Source organism: Dendropsophus ebraccatus, chromosome 15 (genome assembly GCF_027789765.1).
Source record: "Dendropsophus ebraccatus isolate aDenEbr1 chromosome 15, aDenEbr1.pat, whole genome shotgun sequence".
Classification (NCBI taxonomy): domain Eukaryota; kingdom Metazoa; phylum Chordata; class Amphibia; order Anura; family Hylidae; genus Dendropsophus; species Dendropsophus ebraccatus.
This window is the reverse complement of record NC_091468.1, coordinates 67388790-67409006: the sequence shown is the minus strand read 5'-3', so window position 1 is coordinate 67409006 and position 20217 is coordinate 67388790. Positions and strand designations below refer to the sequence as shown.

Sequence of the window (20217 nt, the reverse complement as noted above, 5' to 3'; positions counted from 1 at the left end):
TAATCTAAGCCTGTGTGTAATAGGTTTCTATTAGATGAATTGGCCTGTTTGTCTGCAGCACATCCTGACTCACACCCTGAAGCTGCAGAAAATCCTCACCCCACCTCCCTTCTGAGACCCAGGTCACATGATCTCTGTCTCTTCTGTTGCCAGGCAGCTGTAACACCTCATCTGTAACTCCTCCCAACACAGACATCACACAGTGATCACCTGACCAAAGGCGGGGAAACAGCCTCTCCTGAGTAGTATAGGGGAAAGGAGGCACTGTTTCATCTCTTTCTCTAATCTATAGATAGGGAAAAGGGTACACAAGTGCAAAAGGTGTCAAACAATCGATATGGGAGGGGGGGGGATTAGCGAGAGCACCTATATGCTTTTTGTGCAATTTTTTTTAATAGGATTGTTGGAGTGCCCCTTTAATGTAGCTGTTAAGTTTCAGATAAGGGCTCCTTCACACAGAAGTGATTTTTGTTTACACTCACACGTACAGGATCTGTGGCGGATCTGAAGCTGCAGATATATAACTAAATGATTGAACACAGCTTTAAATCTGTTGAAGAGCCTTTACGTATGAATGTACACAAAAACAATTAAAAATTAAAAATAACTTCTGTGCGATGGGGCCCTGTATAGTGGCAATAAATAAGCACGGATAGCCTATGATATAACACATCACTAACCAAATGAATATTAAAGTCTCTTATTTGCCAACGGATCCGTCCATATTAAAGAGGCTGTTCACCAATTTTTTTTTCTTTCTAATTAACTGATGCCCAAAAGAAAGTGGTGTATTTTCTCTGGCCTGACACAGCGCTCTCTGCTGCCACCTCTGTCCATGTCAGGAACTGTTCAAAGCAGTACAGTACAGCTCTCCGAAAAGAATTGCGTTTACTACACACAGGGCTCCATAAAGTGATAGGAATTTGCTTACAAGATGGAGGAGTGACAGCTATTTATTACTGGTATGCCCCATCCGCACCCCACCCCCACGAGTCTTCAGTGGAAAGGTCCTTCCAATAAATCTCCTGTCTCATTCATTGCTATTTTTGTGTGCCGCTCATATGACCCTGCTCACTTGCCTGACAGTCATTCATATTACATGAGGAAAATCTCACAATAATATTTAAAGGAGACCTACACAGACCCTCATTGTATGTGGTGGTGGAGCTGAGTACTTGCTGGACTCTCAGCGCGAGTCACAAGATGTGCAGTGCAATGTTAATCTGTGTGCGGAGGAATGCATGGCCCGGCCTCACACCCATTACTGCAGCTTTACAACCCTGGAAACACTTTATTATTACAGGACTATTATTCCTATTACTTGTTATTTATTGCAGCAATCCCAAATCACAGCGGGTGTGCAGAGCCAGACTAGATTTCTGAACAAAAAAGACCTACGCAGCAGCATACAGAAGAGATAGGGCTGTTCAGTGTAGGCCGTTCTCTCACGGGTCGGGTATAGCAGCTCAGCACTCGGCTGCGTTCACACACAGTATTAGGTCAGTATCCGTATCCTCATTTTACTCAGTATTTTAAACCAAAAACAGGAGAGGGCCAAAACTCTGAAAAACTTGTCCAAAATTAATGATAAAAATTTGTTCCAAAATCAGGACCAAATACTGATCAAAATACCACAAATGCACCCTAACAGATACGGAATGTATCACCTAGATCACCTAAGTATTGCTGTTATATAGCTGCCTTCAGGAGACTGACCCTGGATACAGTAAGTATAGCTGTTATATAGCTGCCTTCAGGAGACTGGACCTGGATACAGTAAGTATTGCTGTTATATAGCTGCCTTCAGGAGACTGACCCTGGATACAGTAAGTATAGTTGTTATATAGCAGCCTTCAGGAGACTGGACCTGGATACAGTAAGTATAGCTGTTATATAGCTGTCTTCAGGAGACTGGACCTGGATACAGTAAGTATAGCTGTTATATAGCTGTCTTCAGGAGACTGGACCTGGATACAGTAAGTATAGCCTTGTTTTATAGAATGACAATTACAAAAATTATTTATTTAATGTAAATAGCAGACAAGCTTTATATCACACCCCCTGCTGATTTATAACAGTGGCACGTTAAATACTAAGAAAATAATGGCAGCAAAATGCAGAACTGATACCAAACAGATGAACAGGTCTGCAATGCAGTCAAAAACCAGTGATGCAGCTCTTGAAGATAGTCTTTTATGTCATAAAATTGAACTGAAATACAGAGGTAGCATAAAGTATTAGGGCTCCGACCACGCACGGCTGTCAGAGGATCATTCATCAGCTTCATTGGCATTCATTCCTGGCAGAGTTTACAGGAAGAAAAGCGCTATATGCAGAGGGTTTTTACCCCATAAAAATGGAAACTGACAGACTTTTATAAGTCAATATAACTTTAGGTTCAGTCTGTCCATCATGTGATAATACTATTCATGAAAACGTTAAAGGTGAACTATCAGCAGGCTAGACAAATCTAACCTGCCTATAGCCCCCTATTCGCACAGGGTGCCGAGGATGACGGCATGTCTCTTACTTACATCCCCGACGCTGTTCCTGTGCTGTTTATAGTGTAATCCAGAGTACAGTAAAGTTGTTTAGAGCACTGGGGGCGGGGCTACTGCCCTCTGAGCGCCATTCTGCCCTCAGCCAGACCGCCCCTTCTAATGATTATTAGTGGAGTGGACTGGCCAGGGGTGGGCCGGATTGGTACTTTGGGGGCGGAAGCCCTGCTCCCAGTGCTTTAAAATGCGGCCTTCCAGCTGTTGCCATACTACATTTCCCATGATGCCTGGATAGCCAAATCCAAAGCTTTAGCTGTCCGGGCATGATGGAAATTGTGGTTTTGCAACAGTTGTACGGCCACAGTTTGGAGACTCATAGGTTACAGGATTACACTATAGACAGCACAGGATTACACTACAGACAGCACAGGAACGACGCTGAGGATGAAGGTGAGAGACCTACCATCCTCCTCTGTGCCCCGTACACAATAGGGACATATCAGCAGGTTGATATTTCCCCTTTAAGGTGAATATACATCCAACAGTAAGTACATGCCTTTTGTCCAAGATGCCTAAAATTAAATTGCCATTTTGAACAGAAGAATAGCGGTTCGATGTTCTGTAATAAATACTGCGGTTACCACTAATGCGGGATTATTAATAGGCCTCTTCTGTATAATAGCAGCTACTATTTATAATTCCTATAAAAGCTACTTATTACACCTCTTAATAGAAGTAATACAATTTACCCTCCAGGCCACAATAGCTTTCCTTGATGGTGCGGTTGAAGCCTCGGCAGCTTTCTCTAAGAAGATGGTTGGCTTGTGCGCACGAGCTGCGCTTCTGGCCCTATTCACACACCGAGCAGCGTATAATTATGGCAAACGTTTCTTTTACTGATTAGATAGCAGCTGAAATTATTACATCCAAATGATTCATCATTTCTGCCATTCCCTCCCTTTATCCGCTCCGGCTCTAAGTATAGTTAATAACAGAGGCTGCTTAAATTAAGGGCTGATTCTCTGAAGCGTAACATACAAAAGGTGCTATTTACAGTATCATGGCCTGGCTTCTGCAAAGTCGGAGAGAAAACGGGCTTTAGTCATTGTCTATTGTGTTCATTTGGACATATTTTATCATTAATCTGCAATATGCAAGCTTGGCGTGTGAATATACCGCTACCAACTGTCCCCATTCTCTACTGCCAAAATTAAAGAAATAACAAGCGCAACATCATTACTAGAGATGAGCGAACCTGGAGCATGCTGGAGTCGATCCGAACCCGAACCTTCGGCATGTGATTAGCGGCGGCTGCTGAAGTTGGATAAAGCCCTACGGCTATGTGGAAATCATGGATATAGTCATTGGCTGTATCCATGTTTTCCCAGACAACCTTAGAGCTTTATCCAAGTTCAGCAGCCACCGCTAATCAAATGCCGAACGGTCGGGTTCAGATGGACTCGAACCCGGTTCGCTGACCTCTAATCATTACCATACAGCCGGACAGCAAGACAACCTAAAGGGGTACAGGCTGCTGCCCACTGGTGTCGTACCTTAGCGGAATTCCCCCTTTAAGGGTATCACTATAAAAGCTATCATAGAGATATAGAATTAAAGGAGAAGTCTGGTGATTTCTAAAAGCCGCCAGCCTACAGAGGGAGGGGGGGAAATTGATTTCAAGCAGGAACAGGAACTTACCCCTCCCTGTGCCTGCAGTGAGCAGCTGGAGTGGACGCGGGGCCCCCGCTGGAAGTCATTCCTCCCCCCCCCCCCCCCCGAGATGTGATGACGTGGTGGAAAAAGGCCTGTCCTGGCTGATGGGCTGGCCACTAAGCCAACCAGTAACTGAAGTGGCCAGTCCATCAGCCGGGTCGTGATGTGGACACCCCAGAGATCCTGGAGCCAGGCAAGGGTCCCACTGCAGCTTCCGTGGGCACGGGGAGAGGCAAATTGTTACTTGTAATTAATTTCTCTCCTCCCCCTACAGGCTGCAAAATTTCGCCGGTGGGGTGTTATTTGGCCTCATATACTGTTATTAATGTTGGTGGTGTTCGCCCTGGTCTTTTGGGTTTTCTGCAGTAAGAACATGGTGGTTTTTGCTCCTTGGTGATAGATACAAAAAAAAAAAAAAAAAAGCCCTAACCCCGATATCCTAGTAGAGGGGTAGGGAACCTCTGCTCTCCAACTTTTTGCTGTCCAGGCATGAGAGAGTTGTAGTTTTACAACAGGTGGAGCGCCAAGGTTCCCTACCCCTGTCCTAGTGTTTAAATTTAGGATGCAGAATAAGCCATCTTGGCAGTGAAAGAGTTAAGCCCAGTCATTACTGTGATATAAGGTGTGAGAGTTACATGAGCACCTGCCTGCACGCCCTTCCTTTGTCCATATAAATCCTTTGTAATAAACGTAGTGTATATACAGACACCAAGGGGAGAGGCGGTCGCACCTCACAGCGACTCTCACATCCTGCTGCCGTTGTATATACGTCACTCTGCAAGATCTCCATACATCAGGGATGTCAAACTCCACTCCTCCAGCTGATGCAAAACTACAACTCTCATCATGCCTGGACAGCCAAAGCTTATCTCACATGTCCGGAAATGATGGGAATTGTAATTTTGTAACAGCTGGAGGGCCTGAGTTTCACATCTGTGCTGTACATTATCTGTAATGGGAAGGAACAGGTTAACGCTGAGAACATCTCAAAAGTTTCTCTCTATTTCCCCTGGCTCCATGCCAGGAGATCTGCAGAAAACATATGTACCCACAGGAACACCAAGGAGGAGATTATTTTTGGATCCATTTCAAGCTCAATTTACAGAACTGCAACATCTGATTTATATGGGAAAGTATCGGGGCTGCTAGGATGGAGATCCCTGTGTCTACTACATCTGCAACATATACCAGGGGGGACAGGGTAGCATCTGCTGGCCTGATACCTTATGTCTTTACTAATCATCAAATGCTAGCGGCTCCTTTTATTGCCCCGCCATCTTTATTGGTTAAGAGGTGAGACGAATCTAACTTGCTGATATGTCCCTACTGCACAGGAGACGCTGAGGAGGAAGGTAGGTCTCTTATAGTAGGTCTCTTATAGTAGGTCTCTTATAGTAGGTCTCTTATAGTAGGTCTCTTATAGTAGGTCTCTTATAGTAGGTCTCTTATAGTAGGTCTCTTATAGTAGGTCTCTTATAGTAGGTCTCTTATAGTAGGTCTCTTATAGTAGGTCTCTTATAGTAGGTCTCTTATAGTAGGTCTCTTATAGTAGGTCTCTTATAGTAGGTCTCTTATAGTAGGTCTCTTATAGTAGGTCTCTTATAGTAGGTCTCTTATAGTAGGTCTCTTATAGTAGGTCTCTTATAGTAGGTCTCTTATAGTAGGTCTCTTATCTTCCTCCTCAGCGCCGTTCTGGTGCACTTAGTGGTTTGCTCCACAGTCCTGTGAGACTGTTAGGACACTGGGACCCCCGTTAGCACTGCCCCGCTCCCATAACGCCTCCCCGTCGGGGTGGGCTGGATAGGCACTATGGGGGCAGGAAGTTCTCCTAAACAGTCTTGCTGGACGGTGGGGCAAACTACTAACTGCATCGGAACGGCACCGAGGAGGAAGGTAAGAGACATACCATAAGAGACATACCTTCCTCCTCAGAGTCTCCTGTGCAATAGGGACATAGCAGCAGGTTAAGATTTCGTTACCTACTTTTTAAAGACGACAATACAATGAGCAGTCTGATAATACAGTAAGAGAAAGTATGAGCAATGTCAGGAAAGAATCTGATGATCAAAGAAAAAATGCTAAAAATGTCAGGACCAAGAACAACTCCCCTGACCCCCCATGTGATGGTGACAGATGCCAACCTAAAAATCCAAATGCTGAAGTCAGGACGGTAACACCGGTGACTGACCGGCTCCAATGTAATGCCGGCCTAGTGGCCATCACCTGAGTATAAATAAACGTTGACCCCGTTGTAAAAACAAGCAAAGAAATGACAATCCAAAAAGGAAAGGCCGCTATACAATAGTTAGGGATTCTCATCCTCCATCCTCTCTTTTTTGGCTACCCGTGTCCTCAAATGTGCGCCGATCAGCAAGATCCGCAGTTGTTTGCGCTGCCTTTGCACAACACAATAAGCGGATTAGCCTGGCCGCACGAGCGATCACTGTATCAATTGTGCAGCCACTAACATTCAGTTATTGGCCGCACGTCTCCTGCTTACACCGGCCAATAGCGAGAGATTTTATGCTTTAGGGTACAAACACACACAGCAGATACGCAGCAGATTTGATATTGTGTTCAGTTATTTAGATCTAATCTGCTGCGTATCGCAGCAGTAAATAAGCAGCGTATAAGCCGTGTGTGTTTGTACCCTAAAAGATCCAACCAGCTAATGATCAGGCGTTTTCCTGCTCCTCAGCTGATCACACACTATACATGGGCCGACCATCAGCTGAATTAGAGTTTCTAGGAATTGGCCGTGTAAAAGGTCTTTTTGAAAAGAAACGGGTGTTTTAGTAATTAAATATTATATTCACGTTTTAATATTGTCAGTCCACTGTGATTGTCACAAACCACCTGCGGTGTAAGGGATTTCACATCCATATCTTTAGCGACGGCCACATTTCCAGTAGGAAGTGAAAGGCGACCACATGTGAGCTGTGCGATATACTGGGGCACCGGCCGTCGTACTGAATACAAAAAAGTGTAAGCAAGAATGGGAACTAAATCACCACTCACTCCTGTCAGTCACGGGCCCTCCTTCGTGTGTATTTTCTGGTCAAAAAGCACAATACAGGGGAAATTTATTAAGGGATTTTCCAGCCTAAAACTATATTGATTTTTTTTTTCCCCCCCATCTCAACTGACAGTAAACACTGACTATGGCACTCATCTTTGCTATTGAGATATTAAAGGGGTACTTTGGCGAAATTTTTTTACTTTCAAATCAACTGGTGTCAAAAAGTTATAGATTTGTAATTAACTTCTATTTAAAAATCTCCAGTCTATGGGTACTTATCAGCTTCTGTATGTCCTGCAGGAAGTGGTGTATTCTTTCCAGGCTGACACAGTGCTCTCTGCTGCCACCTCTGTCCATGTGAGGAACTGTCCAGAGCAGGAGAGGTTTTCTATGGGGATTTGCTGCTGCTCTGGACAGAGGTGGCAGCAGAAAGCACTGTCAGACTGGAAAGAATACGCCTCTTCCTGCAGCACATACAGCAGCTGATACATAATGGAAAACTTCAGATGTTTAAAAAGAAGTAAATTACAAATCTACGGTATATAACTTTCTGACACAGGTTTATTTAAAAGAAAAAAAATATTTCCCCGGAGTTCCCCTTTCAAGCTTCATTGGTGCTTGAGGCAGTGGGGAAAAGTAGACGCCGATACCAGCTATTTTGCGGCTTAGTGTTTCTTTGGCGACCCCTACTGTATATGTGTAGAAGTCAATTTAAATATTTTAGAAAATATATGAGTCCTACAAGTATAACTATGGTTAGTTGAGATGTGAATACCCCTTTAAATATACGTTTAAAAAAGACAAAAAAAAACACACAAATTCGTGAGTTTGGTTGAAAGCAAACAGGAACCAAAACCATCTCTCAGTTATTCTTCCCTTTTTATCTACACATTCAGAGAATATGCTGCTTAAACATATACCCAGAACAAAGCTTCCCCGTACTTGTCACATTAGGGCCGTTCACACATTTTAATACAACGGCTGTTTTGCGTGTCGGCTGTATTACGTGTTCCTCCGGACCATAATGCATTATTGGTTGTAGGAACGTTATTTTCAAACCACTCAAGTCTGCTGGCCATTGAGTTTTTTTTTCTACAGCCAGCAGGACGGCTACAAAGTGTATTTTCTATGGCCGTTGTTCGCAAACAACGGTCATAGAAAATAGACATGTTTATTATTTTGCAAGCCGTTGTTCTATCAAGATCAATAGAAATCAATAAATTTATTACATTCTGAACATAGCCTAAGGGCCCTATTACTCAGAACGATAATCGGACAAAACGGCCCTATCCGGCTGATTATCGCTCCGTGTAATAAACACAACGATCGGCCGATGACAACGATCAGTGGCTGATCGTTGATAAAGGTTTGGACCTATAATTGTCAGGTGCTGACCGTGCATCACTACATGTAATAGCGGTGCATGGCCGGCGGCTGACGGATTTCCAAACCCCATACATTACCTATCCATGCTGCAGGGCTCCTCTTGCGGTCTTCTCCCCGGGTCTCGCGCGACGCAGCTTCAGAGCTCCGGTCAGTGATTGGCTGAGCAGTCTGTCAACTCAGACAGGCCGCTCTGAAGCTACAACGCATGGGACCCGGGAGAAGACCGCAAGAGGAGCCCTGCAGCATGGATAGGTAATGTATAGAGTTTTAGCAAGGGCTGCAAGGACATCGGTAACAATGTCCATGCAGCCCTTATTAAACGACTATTGGGCCGTGTAACAGGCCCAGTAAACGAGCGCCGATCTAGCAGATTAGCGCTCGTTTACAGTTGTTATCGGGCCGTGTAATAGTGTAATTGGTCACTCCCTTGTCCGTATATTCTGGCGGGCGACTTTAGGAATTGTGTTAATTTGCAATTACCATAATGAAAATTATTTCAGAAATTGCATCGCTGAAGCTTCTCTAACGCAATACTGAAAGTTCTGTTATTAAACCAAAGGAGCAGATTTAAAATGTTTCATTCTGGAGATCTGGCAGAGAAGCTGCACACTTCAAGGGTCTCGTAAGGTACGCCGGCATTTTTTTACATAGAAGTAAAGTTCCACTTTAAATGTTAAATGAAGTTTATCAGCTAAGACATGTGATATAGCGGCCGCATAGCTAGTTTCACATGACACAAAGTAATATTAAGACTTCAGAAGTTTGTAAGAATTTTTTTCTTTTCTTTTTTTTTTTTTTAACTGGGTATTGGGTAACAGAACAGACGGTCCAGGCCAGGCTTAGGCCAGCTTTATGCTGCCTTAAAATCCTGAAAAAACTGAAATAAAACCACCAGCGACCAGATGTTAGCTGGAAGTCAATGGAAGTTTATGATCTGCCTTACACAGTGTTTTATGGAGGTGACTTCAATGGGTGTTTTTTTCCCCTTTTGTGGCCCAGCAGCCAGGTCATGTGATGGTAGAAGAGAGAAAAAAAAAAAGTTCAGTCAAAAACGCCAGAAAAAAAAAACACAAAAACGTGAAAAAGATAAAATAAAAAAACAGATTTTTTTGGAGGCCTGTGCGAGGGCACCCTTAGTAAAGCAGATGAAAGACACAGCAGCTCTTGAGCAAAAACTAAGAGGAAAAGCAATGGGAAATACAAAGGAAGGAGACAGTCTGTATTAGGGCCTATGTATTTGCTGCTTTTTCCTAACTCTCTTATGGAGATAGTGTTTTCTGTCATAGTTATTCAATATGTTGTTATGTATAAACCTCTAATGAGACAAGTGTTGAGCTTGATCAGTGCTCCTCCCCTGCAACCTATCACACTCTAGTGATTGGCCAGGGGAAAGTTAGCTCCGCCCACCTTTTACCCAGAGGGGCTGTGCGGTCTCCTCAGTGACAGTTGGTAGTCTGGCATTGCCAGAGTCACATCTAACCTCCCTACGTCACCTCAGTAATCCTGTCAGACTCCATCTTCAGCCCCCTAACCTGTTTCCAGTCAGCCATAAGGACTTATACGTGTCTTCTAAGGGCCCTATTCCACCAAACGATTATCGTTTGCATATCATTAACGATTAACGATCTCAAACGACCACTATTGCGAAAGACCTGAAAACGTTCACTCATTTCCATTGAACGATAATCGTTACTTATGATCGTAATTGCGATCGTTTTTTCTTCGCTATTTATTCGCTATTGCATTCGTATCTATTGCGAACGACCGAACGATGTCTTATTCAACGCGAACGATTTGCGAACGAGCAGCGATAAAAATAGGTCCAGGTCTTTTAAAGCGATCAACGATTTCTCGTTCGGTCGTTAATCGTTAACTGCATTTCAACCGAACGATTATCGTTTAGATTCGAACGATTTAACGATAATCTGAACGATAATCGTCCAGTGGAATAGGGCCCTAAGTCTCAGCAGGACGTCCTCTGTATTTACTAGTGCCTGCTGTTGGATTGGTGAAGTGATAGAGGGTCTCCCATTCACCATCCACATCTTCTTGGCTTCCAAGTCAGTGTGTCCATGCGTCTTCCTCCTACATGATAGTGAGCGTCGACAGCGTCAAGTCTCTTCAGTAACTTCAAGTACCTATTCACACGTACCTTATAAAGGCTGGATGGTGCGTTCACACCTACAGGATCTGCAGCTGATTTTCTGTAGCAGATTTCTTTTAAATAACTGAACACAGCATCAAATCTGCTGCAGATCCTGTAGGTGTGAACGCACCCTAAAACTGCAAAGTCCCTGGAACAGGTCTGTCTACTTGAAACCCCCCCTGAAGCAAAGGACTCTGATCAAGCCAACAGTTTACCGTCATCAGATGCCCCTGTATTGGATTGTATATAGTTATCCTTCAAGTAAAGTCTTATCACCGCTATTGTGTGAAGACTTATTAAAAATTATAAGTCCCTGCGTGTATGCTGAAGTAGACAAGGGCCCCAGCACCCTCGGACCCCACCATGACAGGAAGGTTTCAGAAGGTGAGCCCTAAGGTTGCACTACACCACCCAGCAACACAACCCCTCAGCATGTCACACCAGCACAACACCAAAGGGACATAATATATATTATATAAATAAAAATGCTTATATATACACACACATATATATATAATTTTGTATATATATTACATATAATTTTGTGTGTAATAATATATATATATATATATATATATATATATATATATATATATATATTGCAGTAGTTCATTTTTTTTGAACAAGAGCAAGTACTACCATATGTCTTGCACCATCAGCTTCCAAGACTCTCGTTGAAGGGTTACTATTTTTTTCCCTTCCAAATGAACTGGTGTCAGAAAGTTATACAGGTTTGTAATTTACTTCTATTTAAAAATCTTCCGTCTTTCGGTACTCATCAGCTGCTGTATGTCCTGCGGTGGTGTATTCTCCCCAGTCTGACACAGTGCTCTCTGCTGCCACCTCTGTCAATGTCAGGAACTGTCCAGAGCAGCAGCAAATCCCCATAGAAAACCTCTCCTGCCTTCCAGACTGGAAAGAATACACCACTTCCTGCGGGACATATAGCAGCTGATAAGTATTGGAAGACTGGAGATTTTTTAATAGATTTGAATTACAAATCTCTGGCACCAGTTGATCTGAAAGAAACTGGAGTACCCCTTTAAGGAACATTGGCAAACACCATGTTATTGCTCTAAATGCAGAAATAATAGAACCATATTACAATGTACCTGGAGAATTTCCCATGACTGCTCTGTGTAACACAGTTTTTATTTTGGTCATTTCTTTCCTTTTCGAAAACTTCTTCCATACAAGTATTGCAGTAAATGTGAACGCCGAGCATTCGGGTCAATTATTAAATTGCTCCCAATATGAAAGCAAACCAGCAATTACGTCTCGTCTTAGAACGGAGAGCAATGAACCGGGACAGAATCCATCACGGCTAATCTGCCTTCCCTTGCAGTGACCCCTGTGCCCGTATACTGTCAGGAGGAAAGTGTTGCCATGTAGGCGCGTCTCTTAAAAGGATGAAGCTAATTTACTAGAATGTTATAAAAAAAAAAAAAAAAAAAAAAAAAAAAGTGCAAAAACTTCCTGTAACTACACAGTAATGCTGTTGGGCACTGCAGGCTAATAGAGGTGAGGAACCACAGCATCATAGACTAGTCTGGCAAGGTGTGTGACATAACATATCTGGGACCCTAATGAGAATCTAATTATTTTTTCTTCTGATTATAGAGTCATACACTGAAACATGCTGCTCTTCCCTAATCCGAGTAGGACTGGTGTGTCTTTCCCTCCTTTAAGGGGCATTCCACTCAAACACAACTTTTGATATGTTGCTGCCCATGGTGAGACTAAAAATTCCTTCCATACTTATTATCTATTCAGTCTCCTTCCCCCAGTTCTCAGCTGCTGCTTTCTGCTGAAGACACAAAAATCTGTCTGTGAGCTTTTCTCTCTTTCTCACCCCCCTCCCTTTTTAGACAGCTAATGTAAACACATCCCTGGCAGGCTTTATCTGCAACATTGTAGCTTCTTTGTAATGATGGGAGGATTAATCACAGTGAGCTCATCAGCAACTTGACCTCGGAATAACCCTCCCAGCATTACAAGGAAGCTACAATATTGCAGATAATGCCTGCCAGGGACTTGTAGTTTACACCAGCTGTCCCAGTAGGGAGGGGGGAGGAGGAGACAGAGAAAGGCTCACATACAGATTTTTGTATCTTCAGCAGAAAGCAGCAGCTGAGAACCAGGGGAAGGAGACTGAATAGATAATAAGTATGGAAGGAATTGTTAGTCTCACCATGGGCAGAAACATATCTAAAGTTATGTTTGAGTGGAATACCTCTTTAACATTAAAATTGCAACACTAAGAAGTCCAAGCTTTAATGTTAAGGTGCAGTGTAAGACCACCGCTTAATTTTGCATTCCCCATCACCTAACAAAGGTTTAGATGATGGGAACAGCCCTCTAACTTCTTACATAGCTTACAATGGCTCCTTATAACATCCTAAGAAGGAAGAACATATCTAGGTTAGGTCATAATCAAGTGTATAAAGACAAAGGCCGAGATTTATAACCGGGTGTAATAGACACTAGAGTAAACTGCCCACAGCAACCAATTTTACCAGAGAGGAAAGCAGAGCTGTGATTGGTTGCTGTGGACAGTTTACTCTAGTGTCTATTACACCCGGTGATAAAACGCCCACTAAATTCTCACTAGGCCAGTGTGTGATGACCTGGTGGCCATTATAACTATATATACACACACACACTATATATACACCCCCCCTCTCTATGGTTATGCCTATACACACTATATACACCCCCTCTCTCTATGGTTATGCCTATACACACACACACACACACACACTCTCTATGGCTATGCATATACATGTTAGATACATAGTGGCATTTAAGAGAAATAAACAAACCTTACATAAGTTAATTCCTGTTTTTACCAGGCCTTTCTCAAGCGCTTCCTCTCTGAGCCTTACTGTACAGGTCTTATTCTCCAGGGTATCTATTAGCAGAACTGTCAGTAAGTGAGTGTAGACGTCCAAGGAAAACGTGGCGGTAACAATGTAACGGTCCGTATCCTGTGTGACATAACCTGCTGTACAAATCCCTGGCACTCACAGCATCAGCCACATTCCAGGAATACAACATGGGGACCATACAACGGCACTGCTCATTACAGCAACAGGACTGGGGGGGGACCGTACAACGCCACTGCTCCTTACAGCAACAGGACTGGGGGGACCGTACAACGCCACTGCTCCTTACAGCAACAGGACTGGTCATCACAGAAAACGGGGGCCGTACAACGGCACTGCTCATTACAGCAACAGGACTGGTCATCACAGAACACGGGGGCCGTACAACGGCACTGCTCATTACAGCAACAGGACTGGTCATCACAGAACACGGGGGCCGTACAACGGCACTGCTCATTACAGCAGCAGGACTGGTCATCTCAGGACAGAAAATTACATAACATGACATAGGGGGGCAGGAACAGCACCCCCCCAAGACTTTTACTAAGACAGGTCAGGGGGGGCCCACCTGTGGTCACTCTATTAGACCCGCCACCTACCCGTCATCTCTCTGTGGTTGTCACAGCCCCATGTGGTCGGCACCTGAGTGTCATCTGACAAGACGTATGGTACATTCACTATGTGGCTCTGAAAGTGAAGTGACATAAATCTGTCTTCCTCAGTTGCCCTTCTGTCGGCTCAGATAGAGATTCACACCGATTATCTTGTTTGCTAACATCTCTATTAACCTGCACCATCTATTTAGTACGTGTGGAAGAGCCGCGCAGCATATTCATTGTACTTTGTCACAATCCAATACACTGCGCGGGGCCATATGTTCTGCAATAAACAGAGGAAGATGCGTCCAGATTCCTTAAAGGGAACCAATCATGCCAAAAATCGCCCTAATGATAAGGAAACATCAAACATGCCCCTGTACCCTCCGTGCCCCCTCTATTAGACCGTATTCTTACTTTTATGAAGTCCCATGCTGTATGTAAATTGCGGGCAAGTAGTAACGGTGGGCGTATCTGGTGACATTCCTGGGCGGTTGGAATCGCTGTAATCGCCCAGAGGGGGGGTGATTGAAAGACCTGCGTTCCGCTGACATCACCCCTGAGTCCCACTGTGATCAATAACTTTAACATGTCTGATGACCCATTTAAGGCGGTGTTCACACATGCAGTAAATCAATGGAATCACTACAGCCAATATACTGCCCCCTAGAGTGCCTGGGCAGTTTCTACAGTCATAAATGAGGGATCATATGATGGACTCCAAAACTTCACACAGAAGGGAACGGTCATGCCACCCCTCATGTGATACCCTTAAAGGTCACCAGAGGTCGGCTCAGCTGCCACATATACACATTATTCCACTCTCCTAATTTACCCTTCCAGGAAAATAAGAAAAAGAAAATCCCATAGGAGTAACATGCTGAGTGCAACTGAGTTTCTATTAAGGCAGGGATAGAGAACCAGGTTTCCCTTCCCTGCATTGAAGGGGTAGTACAGGCTGCTGAGCTGAGCATACTCACCAGGCCTGGTTCTGCACCGGCGCTCCAGTCCGCCTTGCTGCCTCTGCTACTACAACCGATGATGTTCTGTACACAGTACAAGCCCAGTGACTGCCGGCAGTGTGTACAGAGCATCGTCAGAGGAAGTAAACAGCGGCAGCCAGGCAACCCAGAATGGGACCAGGACAGGCGAGTATGCTCTAGTTTGTTACCAGTCTCCAAGGTCTGGTTTTTATAACTTTCTGAAACCAGTTGATTTCAAGGAAAAAGCCACAATTCATAAGAAGGAAACAGCACTCACCACTGCGTCTAAGTCAGACCATCCGTCTTTATTGCAGACTGAGAGGAAGTGGGGGAGAAGGGAATGGGTGACCGCAGTCAAAGCGGCACAAACTGCAATTCTATGGTCACTAGAGATGAGTGAACCTGGAGCATGCTGGAGTCCATCCAAACCCGATCGTTCGGCATTTGATTAGCTGGGGCTGCTGAACTTGTATAAAGCTCTAAGGTTGTCTGGAAAACATGGATACAGCCAATGACTATATCCGTGATTTCCACATAGCCTTAGGGCTTTATCCAACTTCAGCAGCCACCGCTAATCAAATGCCGAACGATCGGGTTCGGATGGACTCCAGCATGCTCCAGGTTCACTCATCTCTAATGGTCACCCATACACACACGCAGTGGTGAGTGCCGCTTTCTTCTTATGAATGGTTACACATCTTGGGGATTTCACAACTAAGCACCACCAGCAGAGTTTAGCACTGACAGTGTCCCTGAGTGAAGAGCACGGCAGTGCCATCTTCTGCTTTTTATTTTTTCTATAGACTTTAAAAGAAAAAGATTTTCGTCGGAGTGCCCCTTTAGGCTGGGTTCTCACTAGAGCGCTGGTTTCTGGTTATATAAGACACACGATCAACTCCATTGTGCTAATAAGCTACATCCACACATCAGTCATTTCTGTCCGTACTTGCAGATCCAACAGATCCATTAATATCTATGGGCCCTTATACACATCACTGATTTATAGATCCAATTTGAGCTGCAATCTGTGCTAGCTATACCGTATACCATATTTGCAGCGCAATTTACCCTATAGTGGATGAAAGGGCCAGTGCAACTGAGGACAAGCCTGCGGACCAACCTCCCCCATCGGGACAGGCCGCGGAACAATCTCCCCCCCATCGGGACAGGCCGCGGAACAATCTCCCCCCCATCGGGACAGGCCGCGGAACAATCTCCCCCCCATCGGGACAGGCCGCGGAACAATCCCCCCCCATCGGGACAGGCCGCGGAACAATCCCCCCCCATCGGGACAGGCCGCGGAACAATCCCCCCCCATCGGGACAGGCCGCGGAACAATCCCCCCCCATCGGGACAGGCCGCGGAACAATCCCCCCCCATCGGGACAGGCCGCGGAACAATCCCCCCCCATCGGGACAGGCCGCGGAAACCCCTCCTCCCTCAGTACAGGCAGCGGAACCCCTCACGGTAGGCCGCAAACAACGACCCCCATCAAGACAGGCCGTGGACGCAGATCTGTCATCCAGGTCCCCGGCCACCAATGGGTCAATGTGGCCTCACAATGGCGCTTCTCACACCTGTTACAATGCTTCTGCATGTATGACCTGAGAGGGTCCCCACCTAATGTATACAGCTAGTCAGTATATGTATATACACGCAGCCCACCCTAGTGACCCCTGATTGTCCAGGATCCCCCCCCCAACCCCTCAGTGTATCCGCTCCGGGCGGGTCCGGTGTGTGCACTCACCGGCAGGAGTCCCCCCCCCCCCCTTTAAGCACTCACCGGCAGGAGTCCCCCCCCCCTTTAAGCACTCACCGGCAGGAGTCCCCCCCCTTTAAGCACTCACCGGCAGGAGTCCCCCCCCTTTAAGCACTCACCGGCAGGAGTCCCCCCCCTTTAAGCACTCACCGGCAGGAGTCCCCCCCCTTTAAGCACTCACCGGCAGGAGTCCCCCCCCTTTAAGCACTCACCGGCAGGAGTCCCCCCCCTTTAAGCACTCACCGGCAGGAGTCCCCCCCCTTTAAGCACTCACCGGCAGGAGTCCCCCCCCTTTAAGCACTCACCGGCAGGAGTCCCCCCCCTTTAAGCACTCACCGGCAGGAGTCCCCCCCCTTTAAGCACTCACCGGCAGGAGTCCCCCCCCTTTAAGCACTCACCGGCAGGAGTCCCCCCCCTTTAAGCACTCACCGGCAGGAGTCCCCCCCCTTTAAGCACTCACCGGCAGGAGTCCCCCCCCTTTAAGCACTCACCGGCAGGAGTCCCCCCCCTTTAAGCACTCACCGGCAGGAGTCCCCCCCCTTTAAGCACTCACCGGCAGGAGTCCCCCCCCTTTAAGCACTCACCGGCAGGAGTCCCCCCCCTTTAAGCACTCACCGGCAGGAGTCCCCCCCCTTTAAGCACTCACCGGCAGGAGTCCCCCCCCTTTAAGCACTCACCGGCAGGAGTCCCCCCCCCTTTAAGCACTCACCGGCAGGAGTCCCCCCCCTTTAAGCACTCACCGGCAGGAGTCCCCCCCTTTAAGCACTCACCGGCAGGAGTCCCCCCCTTTAAGCACTCACCGGCAGGAGTCCCCCTTTAAGCACTCACCGGCAGGAGTCCCCCTTTAAGCACTCACCGGCAATGTCCCAGAGCTGCAGTCTGACCAGGGTCCTGCTGTCCCAGTTGATGACTTTGAGGGCGAAGTCCACCCCGATGGTGGCCCGGTAGTGCTGGGAGAAGAGCTGGTGCACGTAGCGCTTGATGATGCTGGTCTTGCCCACCCCCAGCTCCCCGATCACCAGCACCTTGAAGAGATGCTCCCTGCGCTCCGGGGCCCCGGCCTCCCCGCCCGCCGTCTCCCCGGCCATGTCTTAGCACAGGTCGGAGCTCACACGGGCAGCGGTAGCGCGTGCGGCAGTCAGTCCACAGACCTAGGAGCGCATACCCTCACACACGCCCCCCGCCGCGTCTGTCACGGGAAACTTCACTTTCTTCCTGACAAACTTTTTCTCCCTCTTTTCTCTCCTCCCAAAGTCTTAAAGAACCAACCGCCTGACTGCGAGTCACCGGACAGGAAGCGCTGAGGGCGGAGTAGGGCGCGGCGGCGGCAATGTACGGAGCGGTGACGTCACAGGCGAGCTGTACACACGGCCGCGGGCACGTGACCCGATTATAGACTCACGTGGGTTGCTATAGTTACCGACTCCAGGTGAGAATCCCGCCGACGAATTGACCACGCCCCCGCTAACTGTGGCGAGTTCCCCCATAACAGGGCTGATAAGGGCCAGGGCTTCACTCACATGTCTGTGTCAGAACTAATGGAAGCTGCCAGCACCAGAGCTCCATCAACTAGTGTGACCATTGTGTAGCCATATAACTCTAGCTTTAGGAACATGTTTACACGTTAAAAGGGTCCTCCGGCCCATCTTAGCTCTGACGCTGGAAGTGTGACGGAGAGCTGCGTTACAGCGCCACCATTCTGTGTCGTGAGCTGCAGTGGGCGCCTCTTCCTTGATATATACCGCCCTGAGAGCGTCTGAAGATGATGGCAGCTCAACCAGGAAGAGACGCCCACTGCTGCTTAAGAGAAGTCTGGCAGAAATTTTTATTATAGTATTGTATTGCTCCCCAAAAGTTATACAAATCCCCAATATACAATTATTACGGGAAATGCTTATAAAGTGCTTTTTTTTCCTGCACTTACTACTGCATCAAGGCTTCACTTCCTGGATAACATGGTGATGTCACTTCCTGGATAACACGGTGATGTCACTCCTGGTTAACATGGTGATGTCACTTCCTGGATAACACGGTGATGTCACTTCCTGGATAGCATGGTAATGTCACTTCCTGGATAACATGGTGATGTCACTTCCTGGATAACATGGTGATGTCACTTCCTGGATAACATGGTGATGTCACTTCCTGGATAACATGGTGATGTCACTTCCTGGATAAAATGATGATGTCACTTCCTGGATAACATGGTGATGTCACTTCCTGGATAAAATGATGATGTCAAGACTCCCAGAGCTGTGCGGCTGTGGCTGCTGGAGAGGATGATGGCAGGGGGATGCTCAGTGTCCCTCCAGTGCCCTGTGTCCAAATTCACTCTTAGACCAAAACAAATTTTCCCATAAGAAATCATAGATATGCAGACAATTGGTTCCACACCCTAAAAATAATAATTTAAAACAAAGGTAAAGGTAAAAAGGTAAAACAAATTAAACAAACATTCAGAAACAGCAGAATCTGTGATATTATAAGTTACTGTACAGTAATGGAGAGGATGGGAAACACAAGGGCGGACAGAGACTGCAGGGAGCAGGAAGGAATGAGCAGGACGGATGTGGGCACATACATGCAGCACTCTGTCCGGGGGGAGAGGGGTTACAGCTATGGAGAGATTACCCCCACAGTCCTGTCCCCTGATGCAAGCCCCAGCCTGAGGTGGATCTGCTATGATTTGGAAGGTGAGGGAGACTTCCTGGGTCAGAGTACAGGGCTGTAGACCCCGCTATGCAGACTGTGCCCCTCCTCCATTCGTGCTCCCACCCAGTAGAGGGAGCTCTTAAACCAAAGCAATGCTCTTAAACCAAGTCACAATTTTGAAAAACTGTGAGCTCTTAAACCAAAACGCTCGTAAACCAAGTTACTCTTAAACCAAGGTACCACTGTGTATATATATATACAGCTATTACACCGGCTCGCAGCACATCAGTGTGTCAGATAGGCAGCTGGAGTGCACTGTGAGGAATAGACTGCAGTGTATCTACTTGGTGAAAACCTCAGATATAGGGCTCGTTCACACAGAGCCAAAGCAGCTGAATTTCTGCGCTGAATCAGAGCTGAAATTTCAGCCGTTAAAATAGGTGCAGAGCTAATTTACATTGTGTTGAAGGAAATTCTGCTCTGCAGTTCACACGGTGGAAATTCCGCACTGAACTAATCCGCTTTCTGCCAGAAGAATGAACATGTTCATTCTTCCGCTAGCGGAAGCCTATACAAACCA

The 20217-nt window shown here is 46.3% G+C and overlaps 1 protein-coding gene across 1 annotated transcript in view; it reads right to left on the bottom strand.

Moving 5' to 3' along the window:
* The window catches only part of RAB32 (RAB32, member RAS oncogene family), a 30070-nt gene extending 11711 nt beyond the window's left edge, over window positions 1-18359 (bottom strand). The window contains exon 1 of the mRNA XM_069954332.1: window positions 17842-18359. Coding sequence (XP_069810433.1) covers window positions 17842-18073 — 232 coding nt within the window. The 5' untranslated portion in view covers window positions 18074-18359. The remainder of the gene's footprint in view (window positions 1-17841) is intronic.
* Between the last annotated feature and the right edge of the window lie 1858 nt (window positions 18360-20217).